Genomic DNA, 19,008 nt, shown 5'->3' on the forward strand with positions numbered 1-19,008 from the left:
TGATGCAACAGTAGGAGGCAGAATATAAATGTCAATGGCAACCAGTCACAGAACTTAAAATTTTATAAATCAATATGTTTAAAGAAAAGAATACTGAAAGGAAGAAGAATTGAAAATCAAACTTCTTATTTGCCATGCCAGCTAATGTGTCAGTAACAACAGTGAGCGCTTGTGAGAGATATTCACAATCAGGTGGACAATCCAGGTCCAGAAAGTAAAAACGCTGCCTAGTTTTCCTTCATCCTGTTCACTTAACCAATGATACATCCCTGTCTATATTGTTGAGATGGAAATGTATACGGTTTGAAGTAATCTCTGTACAGGGTTTTTACTTTCTAGACCTGGATTGTCCACCTCTACTGTTCATACATCACTGTCTTTAACATCATCCTCTGTGGTTTAATGCATCAATTTAAAATATTATTTAAAACCCCATTTGTGCCTATTTGCAGGTAGATTTAAAGCTAACCTGAATTAGAACGGGCTCTGTCTCATTTAATTTTTTTAAATGGGAGACACGTTAACATTTTTACCAAAGGACATGTTCAAATTTCCACTACACTACAGTTTCAATTTTTGTTGTGTTACTAGAAGTAGCAGCACCTTGAAATAATAATTTTCAAGAGTTTTGAAGTTTGTCATTGGGCATTATACAAATATTGAACTCCTAGTATAATATACATTGAAAATGAGTTTTCTTTGCGTGAGAAAGAACCTATATATAGTTTTCTTTTTTAATCCCATTAAAGATCGAGTGCTCAGTTCTAGATTGCCAATGAGATACAGTTATAGTTTTTCTCAAGTTTTCTCTGCCCTTTAAAAATGATTCGAGTTGGCTCCAGATCAGCACTGCATATGCCTTTACAGTTGTTTGAGTAAAAGGAATTAAGATAAATTCAAGGAGACCTAAAAAAAATCCAAACTTCACTTAGTTTTAAAGACTGATGAACTGTCACTTTCCATCCTAATGTCAAAATAAGCCAATTTAGCAATGTGCGACAATTAAAAATCACACCTGTGACAATGGAAAATAGCTAAATTTTAACCGTAACCCCACAAAGTCTGAATGGCCTCTGGTGTTTTTCATTGATGCTTCCATGATTTCTCCTGTGCTTAGGAAGACTTATGATCTGAGATGAGAGCATTGCTGCGTAAAACACCTCCTCCTGGCCTCAGGTGTTGAGGACGTGAGAGGGTGTCCCAAGGCGGTCCCATTCTGTGTGATTGAACCCAGTACCAGATCCCGGTCCCTAGGGGCTTTGCTGTATTTAGGGTCAGCAGAACGAAAGGGTTCCCCTTAAACCTTAGTAATCCCTCCGCCCCTTCTTCACCTCCTTCATGTGCTTTGAACCACAGACCTGCAGCATCTGTCGCCACTCCTGCACGGCGAGGTGTAAAAAAAAGCCACTGTTTGGGTCTGTGCACTTGCACACAACTCTTACTACGAGTGCTTTGTCGCCTCCTAAATTCATCCCAGGTGTGTGCGTTTCCCGTGTGTGAGGGAGAGGGGGCGGTAAGCCTTTGTGCTGCGCTTGCAGGGAGCACCACGCCATGCAGCAGACATCCAGGTAAATCCGATTACTCTTAGCGCTGCTGCGTGTCAGTGCTTAATGTGCCTAAATGCGATGGCACCTGCAGCCCTGCCACACCTGGCCGCCAGGTCGTTAACGTGGCGGCGAAGCTCTGGGAGGTGTGGGAGTTGTGAAACGAGAAGAGAGCAAAAGGAGGGGAGTTTATCCTCAGGGGAAAATCTCTGCTATTCACCCAGACTTGCAATCTTCTTCTCCTCTTATGTCCTCAGCCTAAGACTGTGTTTACTCTGTTTTTTTTACACCCACTTCAGAGCAGAAAAGAGGAGGCACCAAGGAAACATTACTTCTATTGTTAGCAGTAGCTAATCATGGCGATGCCTGAGTCTTAGCTGCTTTTCTTGGGCAAACACTGGATAAGAGTCCATATCCTTCTTACCACAACGCTAATACTTACGGCTTTGCTCCGGGATAAGGAGAACAGGACTGAGATTAGGATTAATGAGAAAAAAAGTCTTTCTTAAAATCTTAATTGTTGGGAAGCATGAATGGGACGCACAGTGCTGACATCTGTTTACATTGTGTCCCGATTAGCTGGCCAGTGGTCGTTTAGCAACAGCCGGCCCACTTGCTGGCGAAGAAGCTCTTCTTCCTCCAAGGAGATCTTCGTCTTTAAAGTCTTTCCTTCTTTTCCCATCTTTGACAGGCTAAGCACGACATGGATGTTGTTTTTGCTGCACAGAAACCCCAGAGTGTTAAATGAAAGAGACACTTAGATAAAAGTAAAAGGAAAGTACTTATGGAACTGAAGATATGTCAGTTTTGGGGTTTTACCATATCACTGACACAGTAGGTCACTGATACAGCTAGAATGGGCACATTAAGTATGTTCAAGCTGCGATGGCCGTCTGCCTAACAGCACAATTTAGCTCCTTAACAGATCTAGCTCATATCTTGCTGCCAGGACCTTAATCCCCCATACCAAAGCCTTGCCGTCCTTGACTGATCCCAGAAACCCACCGAGCTAAGCTAAGGGGCAGTGAGAGTTAGGATGTTTTGGTCAAAGGAGAATCTTGATGTATAACAGCAACTCTGCTCCAGGAGTTCAGCTGCAGGTGGCTACACTGGAAACAAGTCCATATCTTTCTTACCGCAATGCTAATATATACGGCATGTGGAGAAAGTTGCTGGGAACAAACAACTATGGCATACAGCCTGTTTGCAGATTTGGTCGATGTTTGTTCTGTGAAGTTAAACTCTAAATTACTCTGTATGAGCTGATAGGAGGTCTGCTCTGCTGACATCAAAATTCAGCAGACCACTGAAGTGTTTGAGTGAGCTGTCATCAAACTCAACGTGATCCACTCCACAATAAGTTCAGACTCAGCAGTTCTTCTCTCAGTCCAAACAGAATGCACAAGACCAGTTTCCAGAGCTTTGCAAAACCTTTACATATTTTTCCATGTTTGAACCACAAAAAACTTTATTGATTTTCTGGGGACTTTATCTAACTGACCAACACAAAGTGATAAATGATTTTTTTAAGTCAGTCAGTCATTTACTATTGCGCTTCTTCCATAGTGGGTAGCGGGCGGGGAAGCTGGTGCCTATCTCCAGCAGTCTATGGGTGGAGATACAGCCTGGACAGGGCAACACAGACACATACAGGACAAACAACCACGCACACACACATTCACACCTAAGGCCAACGTAGCGAGACCAATTAACCTAGTCATGTTTTTGGACTGTGGGAGGAAGCCGGAGTCAAACTCGGGACCTTCTTGCTGTAAGGCAACAGTGCTACCAACTGCGGCAATTTTTTTAAGTGTTCTTAAAATAAATCTGAGACATGTGACAGCATTTTGCTGTGGGGATGCTGTTCTTGGTAGGGTGAGGGAAGTTGGTCAGAATTGATGGGATGAATCTAAAGACAGGGCAGTACTGAAAAGACAACACTTGAGTTTGGGTGGTTTTTTAACTCTCTTAGTGACCACATTGTAAAAGTGACTTTTATAATTGTAGTTGAGAGACTTTTGTAGGATGTCTATGCTAGTTTTGCACATCCATTCTATACTTTATGTACTTTATGGTCTTTGTCCTGCTGGAAGGTGAATCTCCACCACAATCTAAACTGTTTCGGAGCCTCTGAATTGATTTCTTCTGGGATAACCCTGTATTTATTTCCATTCATCTTTTTATCGACTCTGCCCAGCTTTCCTGTCTTTGATAAAGGAAAGCGTCCCTACACCATGATGCTGTGTTCAGGGTGATGTGCAGTGTATGTTTTCTGCCCCACCTAGCATTTAGCATATTGGCCAAAATGTTTGGCCTCATCTGACCATAGCGCCTTCTTCCACATGTTTGCTGTGTCCCCTACATGACTTGTGGAAAACATTACACAGAACATGTTATGGCTTTTTTCTTTTTTTCTTGCCACTCTTCCATAAAGGCCCAATTTGTGAAGTGCATAGCTTCGGTATCAGATTATTCCCAACTGACTTGTGAATCTCCTCCATATTTACCATGAACATCTTGGTTGCTTCTCTTATTAATGCTCTCCTTGCCCAGACTGTCATTTTTGGTGGATGGCCATGACTTGGTAGGTTTGTAGTTGTGCCATACTTATAATCTGAGATGTTTAAAGCTTGGAATGGGTGTACTCTGTTTATTAATTTGATGACTACTGAAGGCACTTCTTTACCCTGGATTGTATTTAGAGGTATCAGCGTAAAATTGAGCCGAATACAGATGCACACGACGGTTTTCAGGCTTTTGTTTGTTAAAGAAATGTAAGAATCATGGTTAATTTTCCTTCTACGTCACAATTATGTACTACTTTGTCTCGGTCTATCATAAAATCCTTTAATTTGTAACATGACAGATGTTGTGAATTTTGCAAGGCACTGTATAATTTCAGAACAATAAAGTGTGTGTATAAATGTATGTGTGTGTACATATGCAAAGAACAGAAAAAGGCTCCTGGGCTCTTGATAATTTGAACTCAAAGAACTAACTTTCCAGTCTCTTGTCAGTTTAAATGTGACAACTGGCTGGGAAGCATGTTCAAACACCCTCCCCTCCCTAAAGGACCAGGGGTGTATTGAGAAAAGCCTGGGGTGAGAGGACACGTGCCTGTTTCAAGGGTAAGTGTTTGTCTTTGTGATTGTTTCAATATTGGCTTTTTGAGCACGGTGGCTCAGCGTAGTCCCCCAGCGGTGCACCGGCACAGAGAAGCCCGAGGCACACTGCAGGCGATGGAGAGGGATCCCTTCCATCCACCTCCTTTTATGAAGAAAGAACAACATAGGCCCGCACTTTGCTGTGGCCCCTTGGTCCAGCGCGCCAGGGATAATCAGATGATCCCCTTTTATATAGCTTATTAGAGCGGCATCTTATGCTGTAAGATAGGCAATATTCTCACATGCTTTTGGCCCCTTTGTAGTGATTATTTAAGAGGGTTAAGCAGAGTATGAAATGCCCCGGGAATGCACTCTCATACCGTCTTAAGGTCATGTGGTGCTTTCGCCACAAGGCTCATAAGTGTGAAGTTAATATCTCAAAGCAATGGTGGCCCTTATTGACAATGACAAGATTAAATGAGAAGGGGCTAAAAAAGAATTAAGACGAGAGTCGCAGAAGGCTCGGAAGGAATGGTCTGCATTTCCTTGGATCGCTGCAGCTACATCTGTTGGTACATTGAAGTGCTTTGAGGGTGCGACTGGTTAATCAGTCAACTTGCAGAGGCAAGTAAGAACAAAAAGACTTAAAATGAAGATTTGTAGCATCCGTCCAAAGAGAGAAAGAACCGCAATTGGCAACAAAAAGCAACAAGACTAAATGCTTGCCCAAAATACTCAGCTCTTCCTTAAGTTTACCTTCAAATCTCCAGCAAGATAGTCACCTCTGTGAGCTGGGGGAGAAAAAAAACATGTTTGTTTCTCTTGTATTCAAATCTCATCAGTCCCTTTCTGTCTTTGTGTTTCTCTCTTGCGGGGGTGAAGATAAGCACCCTTATTCAGCCAATAACCCGTATCTGGCTCTTGTCTCTGGAGGGTCACAAGTGCTTATTGTTCAACATGGAGAGGAGGCTGATGAGCACAGTGTAATTAAAATGTTTCTACCAGGCTGGTGAAATGTAAGAAATCACTGGAGAAAAGATCAACGGGAGTCGAAGGGGGAAGAAGAAGAGTCAATGAGAGTAAAAAGGAGGGAACAGGGAGGGGGGTGTAACAAAGCAGAAAATGAAGAGAGACATAAAAGAATGGGAGCTCAAGGAGGTCAGGCCCATCACAGGCTTTAGTGTTGCCTTCAAAGATGCCTGGGACAGGTGGCAGCTCCAGACAATCTCGCACCACAGAGCAGCATCCTCTCAGGAGGAGATAAGGGATTCCTCCATCCCTCCTCCCTCCTCTCCTGCTCTAACACGTTGCCTTCCCACCCTCCCGTTTCGGTGCTCTCCCAGACGGGGCACTTTGATGTATCTTGCTCTGAGCGGGCAGCTGTAGGCCACGGGGGCTGCGTGAGCGCCTCAACCGTTGGGATCCGAGGGGAACGAGTCTCAATTGGCTGGGGCTCTCCGGTGCCCAGCACTTTCAGGTTTCATTAAAGCCCTCCAGAAGGGTAAATCCTCTTTAAGGTTGTCTCTCTGTCCGGGCCAAGGGGAGGCCCTTGGGCACCACCTGCGTGACCAAGAATCAAATCCCTGTGACACAAGTTCCATCCCCTTGTATTCCCGCTCTCTTTACTCCTTCCTCTTTCTTAGTGGCTCTTGCTCGCTCTTCCCCCTAGTGCATTCTCGCCTTCTCGTCCTCTGACAGTACCTAGGCCCGTTGTATGCTTTTCGGATTATTTGGGTAGAAACTGTTGACAAGAGTGCAGTAAATGGATTACAACTTTGTCCTTGTTTTGGAATGCCGTGAGGAGAGAAAGGGGAGAGATCAGGAGGATGTGCTTTGAATAATGAGAGCCTGGATTAGCTGGAAGAAGCGGAAACAGGGTGAAAGAGAGGGTAAGGTAACATGAATAGAAGAACTACAGAGAGGGGAAAAGACGGAGAATCAGAGAGTTCCAGATGTTGTGGTACTTATGCGACCTAATTGGTTCAAAGGGCGTCAAACCATATCTGGCCCTGCAGAGCCCAGAAACCATTTGTCTGCCTGCTGCTGTGACACCGGTCTTTACTCTGTGACACGCACTTTCCTTTGTTAGCTGAAATAATGGCCATGTACCCCATGAGACCTAAGCAGGCTCTGGCTAAGGCCTGAAAGGGAGTAGAGAAAAACAGGGCAGTAGACTCTGAGGGCAAACAGAAAATATTTTGATTTTATAAGGCTGGCAAGGGCTGGTATGAGGTTCTTACTGAATTAAAAAAATACCCCAGTTTAACAGCATGTAAACCAATATAATATCATTTTATTCAAATACATAGACTTAAACAAACACATAAACACCTGTTAAAAATAATTGGAGTTTTCAAGTACATATTGCATAAAACATTATTTCCTTTGCCCATTTACAATTACAACAAGCTGGGTAATTAGTCAGGCTGTCTGCTCCAGTAGATCCTGCAGTCAAGTGCTTCACAGACGTAGCTTGCCTACTGTAGTTTTAAAATGGAGTAATGGAAGGCACTCTTGTAGTTTCCAAACTACGACTAGCTGTGGTTTTTGTGTTTGCAGTTGTTTCCAAACCGCCAAATTTTTCTTTCTTCTGAGGGATAAAGACCTAATGGTGGAGGCGGAGCAGCAGCATTGTTAAATTCTGTGTTGCTCCAGTTAGTTTCTCTAGCATCTAGTTAAAGAGTTTAATCTGTCGAAATAGCCAGTCTGAAGTTGTTGCAGTTTTAAAACAGTAACTTTTTAAAACCTTTGGTAACTTTGTCACCGCTAACTAGAGTTTAATTGATCCTATTTTTGTGGAAGATTTCTGATCTCCTTTTGTTGTGAACCTTGACCTTCTGATACCCATTGTAACCAATTTTGATTTCTCATTGAAACTAAAATATTAGAAAATTTAAGAAAAACAATAAATGTTTTCTTTGCTAGCCCTCCTGCTGGAGGGCAATTACCTATTCATAATTAAGTTGACATTTAAAAATGGCTCTAGCTTCTTATATAGCCTTTAGCGCAGCTAGCATAAGAAAAAAGGTGGAATCTGTGTGAATTTTCTCAAGAATGCAGATCCTTACCTTAACTCTGAGACTTCCATAAGGCTGCCAACATTTCCAAGTCTAACTTGTTCCTTGACAGACAGAGGTTGAAAGTTCACTCCATTCAGCCTTTCTGTTATCTGCAGAAATGTTTGCTTTCACTCACTCTCTCTTAACCTAAATAAACCTTGTCTTAGAAATACAGTTTCCTTTTAAAATATCTCTGATTCCACTGTCTTCATTATAACAAACCTCACTACTGAAAATGGCTTACTCTGAATAAGCTTATTATTCCCAAAGATAAAACATCCACACTCAAGTGTTGCCGCCAAGCCAACCTGGTAGCGATTAGTATGGTGCATTCACTAACCAGAAAGAGATCAGAGTTTTGAGTTTTAAGACTGGACTGTCACTGATCAGCAGTTTTCTCAGTGAGTCTCTACCAGTAACTGGCCCATGCCTTGCCTGAATGAGTAAATTACCAGTAATAACCAGTTACCACTCTTAACTTATTAGAAACTAGTGAAGGCATCTGTCTTGCTGGAGATTAATTAAAAACTAGAATTTATGCGGAGCAGATATCTTTAAACCTACAATTTTCCCAAAAATCTGTTCCCGTGCCACTTTTGAGTCTGGAACTTGAGAGAATAACACCACCACTTTCACAGTGCCGCACAGTTAAATATGTTGCTTCTCTGCTTCTCATTCCTTAGTCCTGGATGTTTGACTGCCCTTAAAAAGCACCACATAGGAGTACTTTTGAAACATAACCTACATTTTTTAAATAACCAAATGTTCACGCATATTTTAAAAATGTGCAGGTGAGGAAAAAACTCAGATGATGGATTGCATCTCCTAATCCAGACTGGAATCAGCCCACATGAGCAATGAATACCTCAAAGGGTAATTCTGCAAACAAAATTGCATTAAAATGTCAGCTGTGGTCAGTGGTCTGTGTACATACAGCGCAGATGGTGTAGGGGTTAAGCGCGCGACCATATACAGAGGCTACAGTCCTCGAAGCGGGTCTGGGTTCGAGTGCCGGACCCGGCGATATTTGCCGAATGTCTCCCCCTTCTCTCTACCCCTCTTTCCTGTCTGCCTACTATTAAAAAAACAAAATAAAGGCCACTAGTGCTGAAAAAATATCTTACAAAAAAAAAAGAAATGTATTTGTCTCTTTTAAATAGAGATTTCCAAAAAGATGAAATCCCTATATTGGATGGTGTGTTTTTACTAGAATGAATCTCAGAGTAGTAGTGGAAGCGAACAGCATGTACTGTAGTCCTCCTGAGTCGATCTGAGGTTTAAATCAACTCCCTCTCTGCCTTAGAGTTATTATAGTTTGGAGAAAGGGAGATAGACAGATGTAAGAGGTAAAAAGTTAGGATGTGGATAAAAGTGTAGCGGAGTGTTTCAGCTTCTAAACTGCTGCATCTGTTCCCCCAGCTGGGTGGGAGTGCGGTGGGACGGCAAAGGTGCTTAGCTCTTTGTTCTGCTCCTCAGCTTATCCCAATCTGGGGCAAATTCTGCAATTGCAGGAGATAGATCGGTGCTCGACAGAGGCCCCTCTGAAATTCCCATTACTCCCTGATCCATATGGGAAACACTGGGAAAGAAAAAGACAGGAAAAAAATTGTGGGATTGCACTGGGGGCCACCCTGATAGAGCTGCATTCTGTCAAGAAAAACTTGTGCCAGTGTTTAATTTGTTGAGATGGACTAGATGGTAAATGTCTTGCAGATGCTGGAATGCCCGGGAATACTTAAAGTCCTGCTGTCATGAACATAAATTATTGGGGATTCTTGTCTCCAAAACATTTAGGATTAGATTTAAATCAACATACTTGTTACAGGACAAAGCAAATGCTCTAAACTGATTGGACTACAATCAGAAGAGCAGAAATATGCATCAACTTGCAGAACGGTGAGTAGAAGGTTTGGGGATCGGCGGTCTTGTTCAGTCTAGACAAATTTCTTGTGACAAGGAGCAGCTTTGGAATGTAAACTTGAACAGAAAGCTGCCTGTTTTTTCTTTTTACCGCTCATTTTCTCTTCTCTGTTCCGCCATGTTAATTGCTTTCACCGACAGAGGCTGCTTGTATTTAGGGTTGTGAGAGCCGCTGAGGAAAAGAGAAAGAGACTCGGAAAATGAAAGTGTAGAAGAACACAGCGGAAAACGGATGAAATATTGATTTATAGAGGAAGGGCAGATCTGCCAGCCTGGTGCACATGATGAATGGTAGACAGATTGGCAAGCCAATGCTTAACACTCCTCTGTTGTTTAACCTCTCTGCTACGCTTCTTCCTCTTAATATAGCATCTTTTCTGAATAAAAGCTTGCTCTTATCTATATTGCAGTGCCCTGTCTTTGCAATGCAGCCGAGAACGCTCTGCACAGCAGGAACATTAGGCTAATTTATACAGCGGTAATTAGGCCATTAGACCTGAAACAATCTGGGACCTGTAATTAGGCAAAGCGCTCAAAAAGTCAACAGCAACTCCCATTGAGCTTAGCTAAACAGTCTCTTAAAGTGTTATTTACATGTCCAAACAGCTTGAGGTCTCTGTGTAAACAAACATGGTGAGAGGCGGGGTGAAAGGGGATTGATCAGAGAGGGGGAATTTGGCGTCACAAGAGAGGCAGTTTCCAAACTGCTTTTCCTGATGGTCTTCTGGGAGTCTCTTCATCTTTTTCCAGCCTCGGAGTGATCAGAGGCCCAGAGTCCAACTTTTGAAGGAAAGTAGAATCAAAATCGCTGTAGTTTAGGCATTCATACAATATGCATACAGGCATTATCGTCAGCAAATGTGACATACTGTTTGTAAAAAACAAAATCCCTCTGACTTTCTAAGATTTTCTGCATAGATATTTTTATATTGCAACCAGTTATGTTTCAGTTTTTTATCTTCTGATGCAAGACCCAAGAATGTGTGACTAAGTTGATTGAACTTGTAAACTGTCTTAATATTTTTGTAATTCTTGCATTCCTTCCTCTCAGTTTCCCTGATTTTAACTGGACTCAAATTTGATGCAGTTTTTAAAACACCTGAACAAATAAACAGCTAATGAAGCATGGTTTCATTGACTGGTTTAGACCAAAGTAACTGTGTTGCATGTCAGAAGGTGATCTTAAAGGCTTATTCAATCACGACTGTCCAAAAGAATAGGTATTTCTTCTGCATACTTAAACAAATGGGAAGAGTTCAGGTCAAATTAACGTTCCATTTCATACCTACATGTTGCGATTTCATCTCAGCCTATTTCTACTTTCTACACACTAACTTAATCATTGCTTATCAGTTTATTTATCTTGGTCCCCTTGGTAATTATTTTTTGTGATAAATTATGAAGACAATTTACCAGAAAACTTTATAAGTCTTACCTAAAATTTACTTTAAATTGTCATTTTCTGAAGATTTTACATTAAGGCCTAGTTCCACTTACAGTGGTTCTGATCCTAGTTTGGGCCAATTGACTATTATAAAATATGAGAAATTATGACTCGTAATCAAACCAATCTAACTTTCAATGACCTCCTGCTGGTCATATAATCACATTTCCCTTCAGTAGTTTATGAGAAGATTATTGAATGTAACTTTTAATCAGAGGTTGTCAAAGCAGGTATGAAACGACCTCCTGAACACACACCCGCTTAACCCCCTCCACTCATCCCCACACTTGGCACCGCTCACTTTGGTGGCATTTTTCTAAATTTGTCTAGGGGCGGAGTTATTCTTTTACATGGGATTTAGTTCTACTTTAAACACTTGCAGTAAATACAATCTTTTTTCATTCTACTGCCTAAAAGAGCAAGTCGTAAAGACAATAAATTGCATTAGCGCATGTATACTTTAGCTATGCCTGCTAGCAAATGTGAGCTCCGTCATTTTCACTTTTGAGTTCCAGAAAGTTGTTGTACTGACTATAGCAGACCTGCTCTGACAGACAATATGGTGCTCGAAAAACAACTTGGTGCATTACTGCCACCTTGTGGTATTATTGTTTGTTGCATGTTTATAACACATATATCGCATATGAAAACAAAGCTTGAACAAAATGTTTGAAATTATATACTTTATTTGAAAATCAAAGCTCATCGCAGAACCGACACTACAGCATGCTAAATAGTGAAAATTAACCTGAGGCCAATTTTTCCTGAAGCTATTGCAGCTTTTTGAACCCTGAAGTTGTTTTTAATGCCGATTTTGTTTGAGTCATGCACAGCAAATTTAATATGCTGCAATCTTCTAAAAATGCTGTGTGGCATGTTTTTATAGCAGAACATAGAGATGCACAGTATTTTGAATCACAGTCTTCATATTAATATCTGCACCTGCATTATCACAATCGCAAAGTACCACTTGGATGCGATGTTTTGTGGAGTATGATATTTCAAATTTCATGCATGCCAATTTTGCATGCTAATAAAAGATAGTTTGCTGGATGGACTGTCACTGACCTCAATGCCCACACTACAGATGCATATTTGTATGTGCCAAGATGCTATGGCTCACAAAGTGTGGTGTAGACATTGTGAAGAAGGAACAGAAAGGTCGGGAAAAGGTAACATAATCATAATCAATATTATCATCTTAACATTCATTACAAGTATCGCAATCAAATGTTTTCCTCGTATCATGCAGCCCTGGCACCAGAGTGAATTTGTCCATTTTCTTCTAAAGTTGCAAAGGTTTGCTTGAAATTTACTTTGCCATTGGATGTACACCCAACTAATGCAATCATTCATAAAGTCATAAAGGTTTTTCAATCTCAGTGCTTGCATGTGTCAGTCAAAGCTTTTTAAGGTTATGCTCTGCAGAAAGGTCTACAAAAACCACCAAATAAAAAAAATTGACTGATTTAGTAATCATTTTATGCATCAAAGTAATCAGCTATTTCTGCTTCGAGAAATAGCTGAGAGGCCAAACATGACTAATACTAACTGACGTGTTTATTTAAATGATGTTTTTTAATGACTACATTCACCTACTCGATCCAAAGTTTACAAAGGAAAAACATACAGTGTAAAACACCCTGGAGTTCTTGATTTATCTGCCTCTTGGGAACATCATCTGCAGCAAGAGCCAAGAACAAAGTCCCTCCTCTTTCGCAGAGTGAAGTCATAAACTCTGGCTTGCTTTCACTTCCAATAAGGAGCAACAAGAGCTGCGCATTTAAACGTCTTCAAACCTGCAAAGAGATGGTCCTGGGAATCATTTACATTTTGTGCAAACTGTTGCAAAGTTACAGCGTTAGGTGCGGACCTTCGCTGCAGACGAGCATGCCGGAGACGTGAGATCACGAGCAGTAAAGAGAGGTGGCATAATGAAATCTGGCAGTCACAGCTCTGGCGCAGGCTTCATATGTTCCACATTAGCAATTCGCAAACCTCTGGAGCAGGCTGCGGCAGACCTTTTTCTCACTTCGCCTTAGTCACTTATGACAATCTGTCACTGGCTCTTTGTGCTCTCGCAGCGGAGCGTCAATGAGAAGTGCTCTGTTTATGGAGGAGAGTTTCATCCTCGGCTGCGGGTGACACCCTGTTACCAGAACCTTTTACCAGAAGAAAGAACAAGCCCAGGTTTACCCACTGAGACAATAATCTCCCAGTGCTGACTTGACAACAAAAGAAATAAAAAGAGAAATTGCATTTAGTGCTAAAACCCGAGTAAGAATCGAAAGTGGCAGAAATTTAGCAGGAGTATCACATCACATACACCCAGAAGTACAGAGAGTATTCTTTGTAGAAAACATTGCTGTTATGAGCAGAGATTAACCAATGAGGATATTGGAAATAATGTGCTTTAGGCTTTATCCACCAAACCTCCTTTTGAAATGAATCAAGTGTCCAATAAAGGACAAGGCAATTACCATTCTCTCTTTAATGAAGGAGGAGCAGGCTTTTGGTCTTAAACGTGGTGAGCTTGTGTTGAATTAGAATTAATGAGTCTGGTCAAAGTTTGCTTCTAATTGCCCTTTCATTAAGACCCATTTATTATCATATCTTAATAACTTCCATCCCTTCCTGTAAAAGACTGACAAAAAAAAGAATGCTGCCGTTCTAGAAAGTTATGCTGAAGTAATTAAAAATAATTAGGAAGAGTAGAGAATAGCTAATTGATGAAAAGGTTGAAAGGTTTTTTTAAGCTCTTGTTTCCTGTTGTTTTTGGATTCTCTAACCTTTCAGGACAGGATGCACACCTTCCAAATAGGTCTCCTCAGTCCACAGAATATTTTCCCATAGATGTTTTTGCCAAATATGAAACGGCACTTTGTGTTAGTTTGGTTTTTTTTGGTCACCAGTGAATTTTACCCTGGAGCTCTCCCGTGGATGCAATTCTTTCTTATTGATGAATTATGATCACTGATCTTAACTAAGGCAAGTGAGCCCTGCGGTTCTTCACTTTTGGTAGGCCGTCTACTCCTGATAAGGTCTACCACTATTCCATATTTTCTTATTTGGTAATAATTGCTCACATTGTAGTTTTCTAGAGCCTCAAAGCCTTAAAAATGCCATGTAACCGGTTCCAGACTGATAGATGTCAATGACTTTGTTCCTCGTCTGTTCTTGAATTTCTTTAGATTGAGCCACGATGTGTCTTTTAGCCTACTTCATGTTGTCAGACAGGTTCTGTTTAAGTGAATTCTCAGTTCTACAGGTCTGAGAATAATTAGGCAAGTAAATTTGAACCAACCTTCTAGAAGGACAACGACCTGAAACATATAGACAGAGCTACAAGGATTGAGAACCACTGATTTAGATAAAAGTATATTCAAAGGTTACAATGGCAAAGTCAAAGCCCAGTCCTATGTTGATTTGAGAAACTGTGGCTTTACATTACATGACATTAAATCTACCTGGGCTCCATGCTTTCATCTTATTCCTTCCACTTCACAAATATGCACCACTTTATGTTAGTCTATCACATATATTCAATAAAGTACCATAAAAAGTTCAACTGGTATGGATTCTTTTGCAAGGTACTGTGTGCCATTGGTGATTTCTTCCAGGACAAAACCTACCTAGTTACTTTCCTCTTCAGGAATGCTCCAGCTACTGTGGTGTGTGGCTGGGGTAGGGAAGTGAAAACTCAGATGTGCATTTCATTTTGGGCTTCCTCCTTGCCTTCCAGCTGTATTTTGTATCAGTACGAGAATACCCTTTGAATATCCAGAGGAGCAGGGGCAATTTAGTCCTGGAGTAAACAGTAAGGAGTCCCAACAGGAAACGGTGGAGATGGATTGCAGGATGGAGGCTCTCCCCCACTTCTCCTTCACTCTCTGTTCTTTGTGACTGTATACATTCTCCCCTCCACTGACACGAGCATGTTTGCCTTTCTAATGGAGAGCTGCGCTGGTGTAAAAGAGGTGGCAGGCTGTATTTAGACAGGGCTATGGTAAAGTAAACTTGTGAGATGATTTAAATAAACCTCAGTGGAATGGTTTCAACGTGCGGCAGCGAGGGAGGGAAGGAGTGATGAAGGAGAGAGAAAAAGGGTCCGGTCTATGCAGTGGGCTGTGCTGAGTGAATGCCTCCTGAGACATAAACAAAAGAGGTCTGGGTAATTCAATGAGGAGTGCTGGATGTGGGAAGGAAAGCATGTGTTGCAAAAAAGCAAATAGGCAGAGTCTTTGAACTTATTTCACAGTTTGTAATCTCTACAGTCATCCCCCCCCCCATCGGCCAGGATGACAGAGGTTAGTACAACGTTCCTGCTATGTGGGCAGGGGAGGAGCTAGATTAGAGAGCATGAATTTTTTACCAGCAAGGAGCTGGTGCGCGCAACACTCGGTGTAAAACCTGAAAGCTTCATTTCCGAGTCTGACAGCCAAAAGGGCCAAAAAAGCCCACGAGTGGAGCTGCGGAGAGTAAACAGATCAGATTCTGCCCTTGTCTACTACAAACTCATCCCAACTTCCCCTCATCCCTCCTTCCCTCAGCAGCAGCAGCAGCTCTGAAATCAGCCAACGTGAGCCGCGCCAGAAAAATATCATCGGGAGAAAACCATCAAACAGGCAGAGTTGGAGTGGTCAGATACTTCCCAGAGCTGCATGGAGTCGGATTGGACCACTTATCTCTGTAACTGGGAGTGCTAGATTAAAACTTTGTCTGACTTTTACTTTCCCTTGTTACAGAGCCTTGCAAAAGTATTCATCCCTTTTGGACTTTTTCCACATAATGTCACATTACAGTCCTAAACCTCAGTGTATTTCATTGGGATTTTATGACAGACCAACACAAAGTAGTACATAATTGTGAAGTGGAAGAAAAGTAGTGGAAGAAAATTAATGCTTGCTTTTTAAACACATTTTACAAATAAAAACGTCAAAGTGTGAGTGCCGTTTTGTTTTTACATTTTTACTCTGATACCTGGAAATATAATCTTGTGTAACAGAAGAATGAGCAAGGGCCTGTGGACTCCATGACTCCATATTCCTGGAGGTTGTTGTGCAACACTAACTTTATAGGCGTTTGCATTTAGGTAACCTAACCTAAACACAAACATTTCTTTCAATTAGTTAGTTTTGGTGACCCTTAAAGACATCTCCATACAGGCATCCACCTATAAAAAAATAAGATTTCAAAGATAAGAGTTCAAATTAAGTGTACGCCATCTTGTTTGTGCTAATTAATCCGACAATTTATCATGTCAGAGTCAGTTACCCAAGAGGATTACAGCCGCCTGTGGAGCACGTCTAAATATTTTTTTTCCAAAAATACTCAAGTTGCATCTGCCAGATGTTTTGAAGCCCTGCTTTACAAAAATAGGAGTACAATGTTTTAAAGAGGAAACCTTTTAATAGAAAAGAGAGCTAAATTTTTTTCCAAACTGCATCACACGAAGAACAAAATCTTGAAAGCTCAGCGGCATTAACATCTGCTGCTTCAGTTTTGAGAAGAAGACCTTTCAAAGTTTTTTCCAGTTTGTAGTCCAGTTTGATTTCAGCTTCTTAAAGAGCCATTTTGTTTGGCTCTTTAGGGAGTTTCTCTTTACACTTAAACCTAATGCTGTAGGATTGCAAACAACACCAACCAGATCGCCTCTTGACTGTGTTTTATCACAATCTGGCACTAGACATCTTTGTGAAATGAGTGAACGATGAGGTAAGCAGCCCCGGATCCACACCTGCTGTGCTGCCCGGCGATGCAGCTGCATTTGTCATGGCCTCAACTCCAGCAGAGCTGCCTGGCACCCCCCGCTGTTTGGCCATCTGCCCACTTGACTCAAATGTTTACAGGCGAAAACAAGAAGTAAAAACACATACCTAGCAGCGTTAGACTTGCTGAGTGAAGTTAAACAGATGTTGACACATGCTTTGCCTCGGGGTGCCAAGACACAGCTTGGCCTCTGCAACAGCCGGTAAAGCGACACGTGCTTCAGGAGAGAGATGTGAATTAAGACGAAATCCTTCTCTGGCCTTTTTTGTTTGGTTTCACAACCCAGGTTGGCAGTGCTTGCTAAAAAATTCCCACTCGTGGGTTGCTTGTTTCGACTTGTCCAAGCGTAAGCAAGTCGATCTTCCAGAACCCCAATCCAAATTTAGTTTCAAGGTTTTTGGGAGTGCAGTTAAGGTTGGAAGATGAGCGGGACACTTGTGGGATTTTAGTCTGATTGCAGTGCAAGAGTTTCAATTTCAGCAGTAAAAATAGAGAAAAGCTTACCAGCACATATTATGCAAATGTTGTAATGTTTTGTCTGGGGTGGGGTGGGGGGGGGAGGGGTGTAGAAAAAGAAGCCTCCGGGAAAAAGGATGTTTTTGGTCTCGCTCGGTGCGTTCCATTGGTTGTACTTAAATGTTATCCTTTGTGTGAAACCACATTATGCTTGGCACAGTGAAATATGTGAAATTTGGTTGCTTTTCTTTTGTTATTTACTGCTGTTTATTTTGAGTTTTATCAGCCTTGAGATGTTTAGAGAGACTTCCTCGGCGAGCATTTTGGCATTTTTTTTTAGCTCAGTACGTTTAATGACCTCTCATTTTCGGTGGGTCCACTGAAAGATAGCCAATAGCCGCTGTCTTTCATTACAGCTGCGCTTTGGATTAGCTAAAGACAATATGGATTCACATGGACATATGAAAAGTTTTCAAAGAAATATATTTTTCTCTTTTCTTTTCTGCACAGCTGCTCTTTTCTTTAGTGGGGATAAACGATCAGATGGGAGAAGCAGGACAACTAGGACAGCTATTAGTCTTGCATTGCCAAAAATCTCTTGTCTTGATGGAAGAGTGGCAAGAAAAGTATTGTTGAAATAAAGGATTAAAGATTTACCACAAGCCTTGTAGGAGACAACATACATGTGGAAGAAGGTGCTCTGGTCAGATTAGACCAAACATAACGCTGCGTATTTTGCATCACTTGGAACACACCATTTCAACAGTGAAACATGAAGGCGGCTACATCATGCTGCGGGGTAGGTGTTCCTCAGCCGGGATAGGGAAGCTGGGAGACGATGGAAATATGGACGGAGCTTAACACAGGTTTACAAAGACTTTCTCAGCGAACGTTTGAGAGGAGGGCTGCTTTTAGCTCAACGCATTTAATGAGCTCTAATTTTGGGTGGGTCTGCTGAAAGATTGCCATCAACTACTGCCTTTCATCACAGCTGGGTTTTAGATTAGCTGAGGACAGAATGAATTCACATGGAAATATGCAGAAGTATTTAAAAGAAAATGTTTTCCTCTTTTCTTTTCCACACAGCTGCTCCACCGTTCTTCCCCACCTTCCATCCTCCAGTGCCCATTGATGACAGACACACCCAAGGACGTTACATCTATGAGCCATCACCCGTGCCCCCTCTTCACGTGTAAGTCTCTCAAACTGGTCACACATACTCCAAGCACAGCCTAAAATATTGCTGATCACAACTGTATCGGCACGATACAAATCAAGCTCAGGAACTTCCTTCCGCCTCTGGGCGTGGAGTGTCCTCTTTGCCTCTCAGGATCAAAGGCCACGGCCCCCGTGCATGCGAAACATGATCCGGATGTCAGAGACACGCAAATGAACATGTGTCAGAGACATGAAAATAAGAGCGGGGCCGAGGGGAGCCTGGGAGCGCGCCCGGTTCTCATGATCAAGCCCTGTCAGGAGGAGAAGGGAGTGATGCCTCTGCTGACATCAACCCATCTCTGACAGACACAGACGGGCTCCTGACTGCAAGAGCGTGTTCAGTCTATCAAATATAGAGTCAGGTAAAAACACAACGTCATTCCTCGTTAAGGAAAAAGGTGGTTAGTTGGTGTGACTCCTACTAGAGTTGTGTTGTGTTTCCCCAGAGTGCTTCTGGTGGTGGAGACTGGGTCAGAGAAGAACTTCAAAGCAAC

The 19,008-nt window shown here is 41.9% G+C and overlaps 1 protein-coding gene across 1 annotated transcript in view; it reads left to right on the plus strand.

Moving 5' to 3' along the window:
- gli3 (GLI family zinc finger 3) overlaps positions 1-19,008 on the plus strand; it is a 133,966-nt gene that overhangs the window by 52,397 nt on the left and 62,561 nt on the right. Inside the window, exon 4 of the mRNA XM_047349586.1 lies at positions 18,383-18,488. Coding sequence (XP_047205542.1) covers positions 18,383-18,488 — 106 coding nt within the window. The remainder of the gene's footprint in view (positions 1-18,382; positions 18,489-19,008) is intronic.

The sequence above is a fragment of the Girardinichthys multiradiatus genome, chromosome 21 (assembly GCF_021462225.1).
Source record: "Girardinichthys multiradiatus isolate DD_20200921_A chromosome 21, DD_fGirMul_XY1, whole genome shotgun sequence".
Lineage (NCBI taxonomy): Eukaryota > Metazoa > Chordata > Actinopteri > Cyprinodontiformes > Goodeidae > Girardinichthys > Girardinichthys multiradiatus.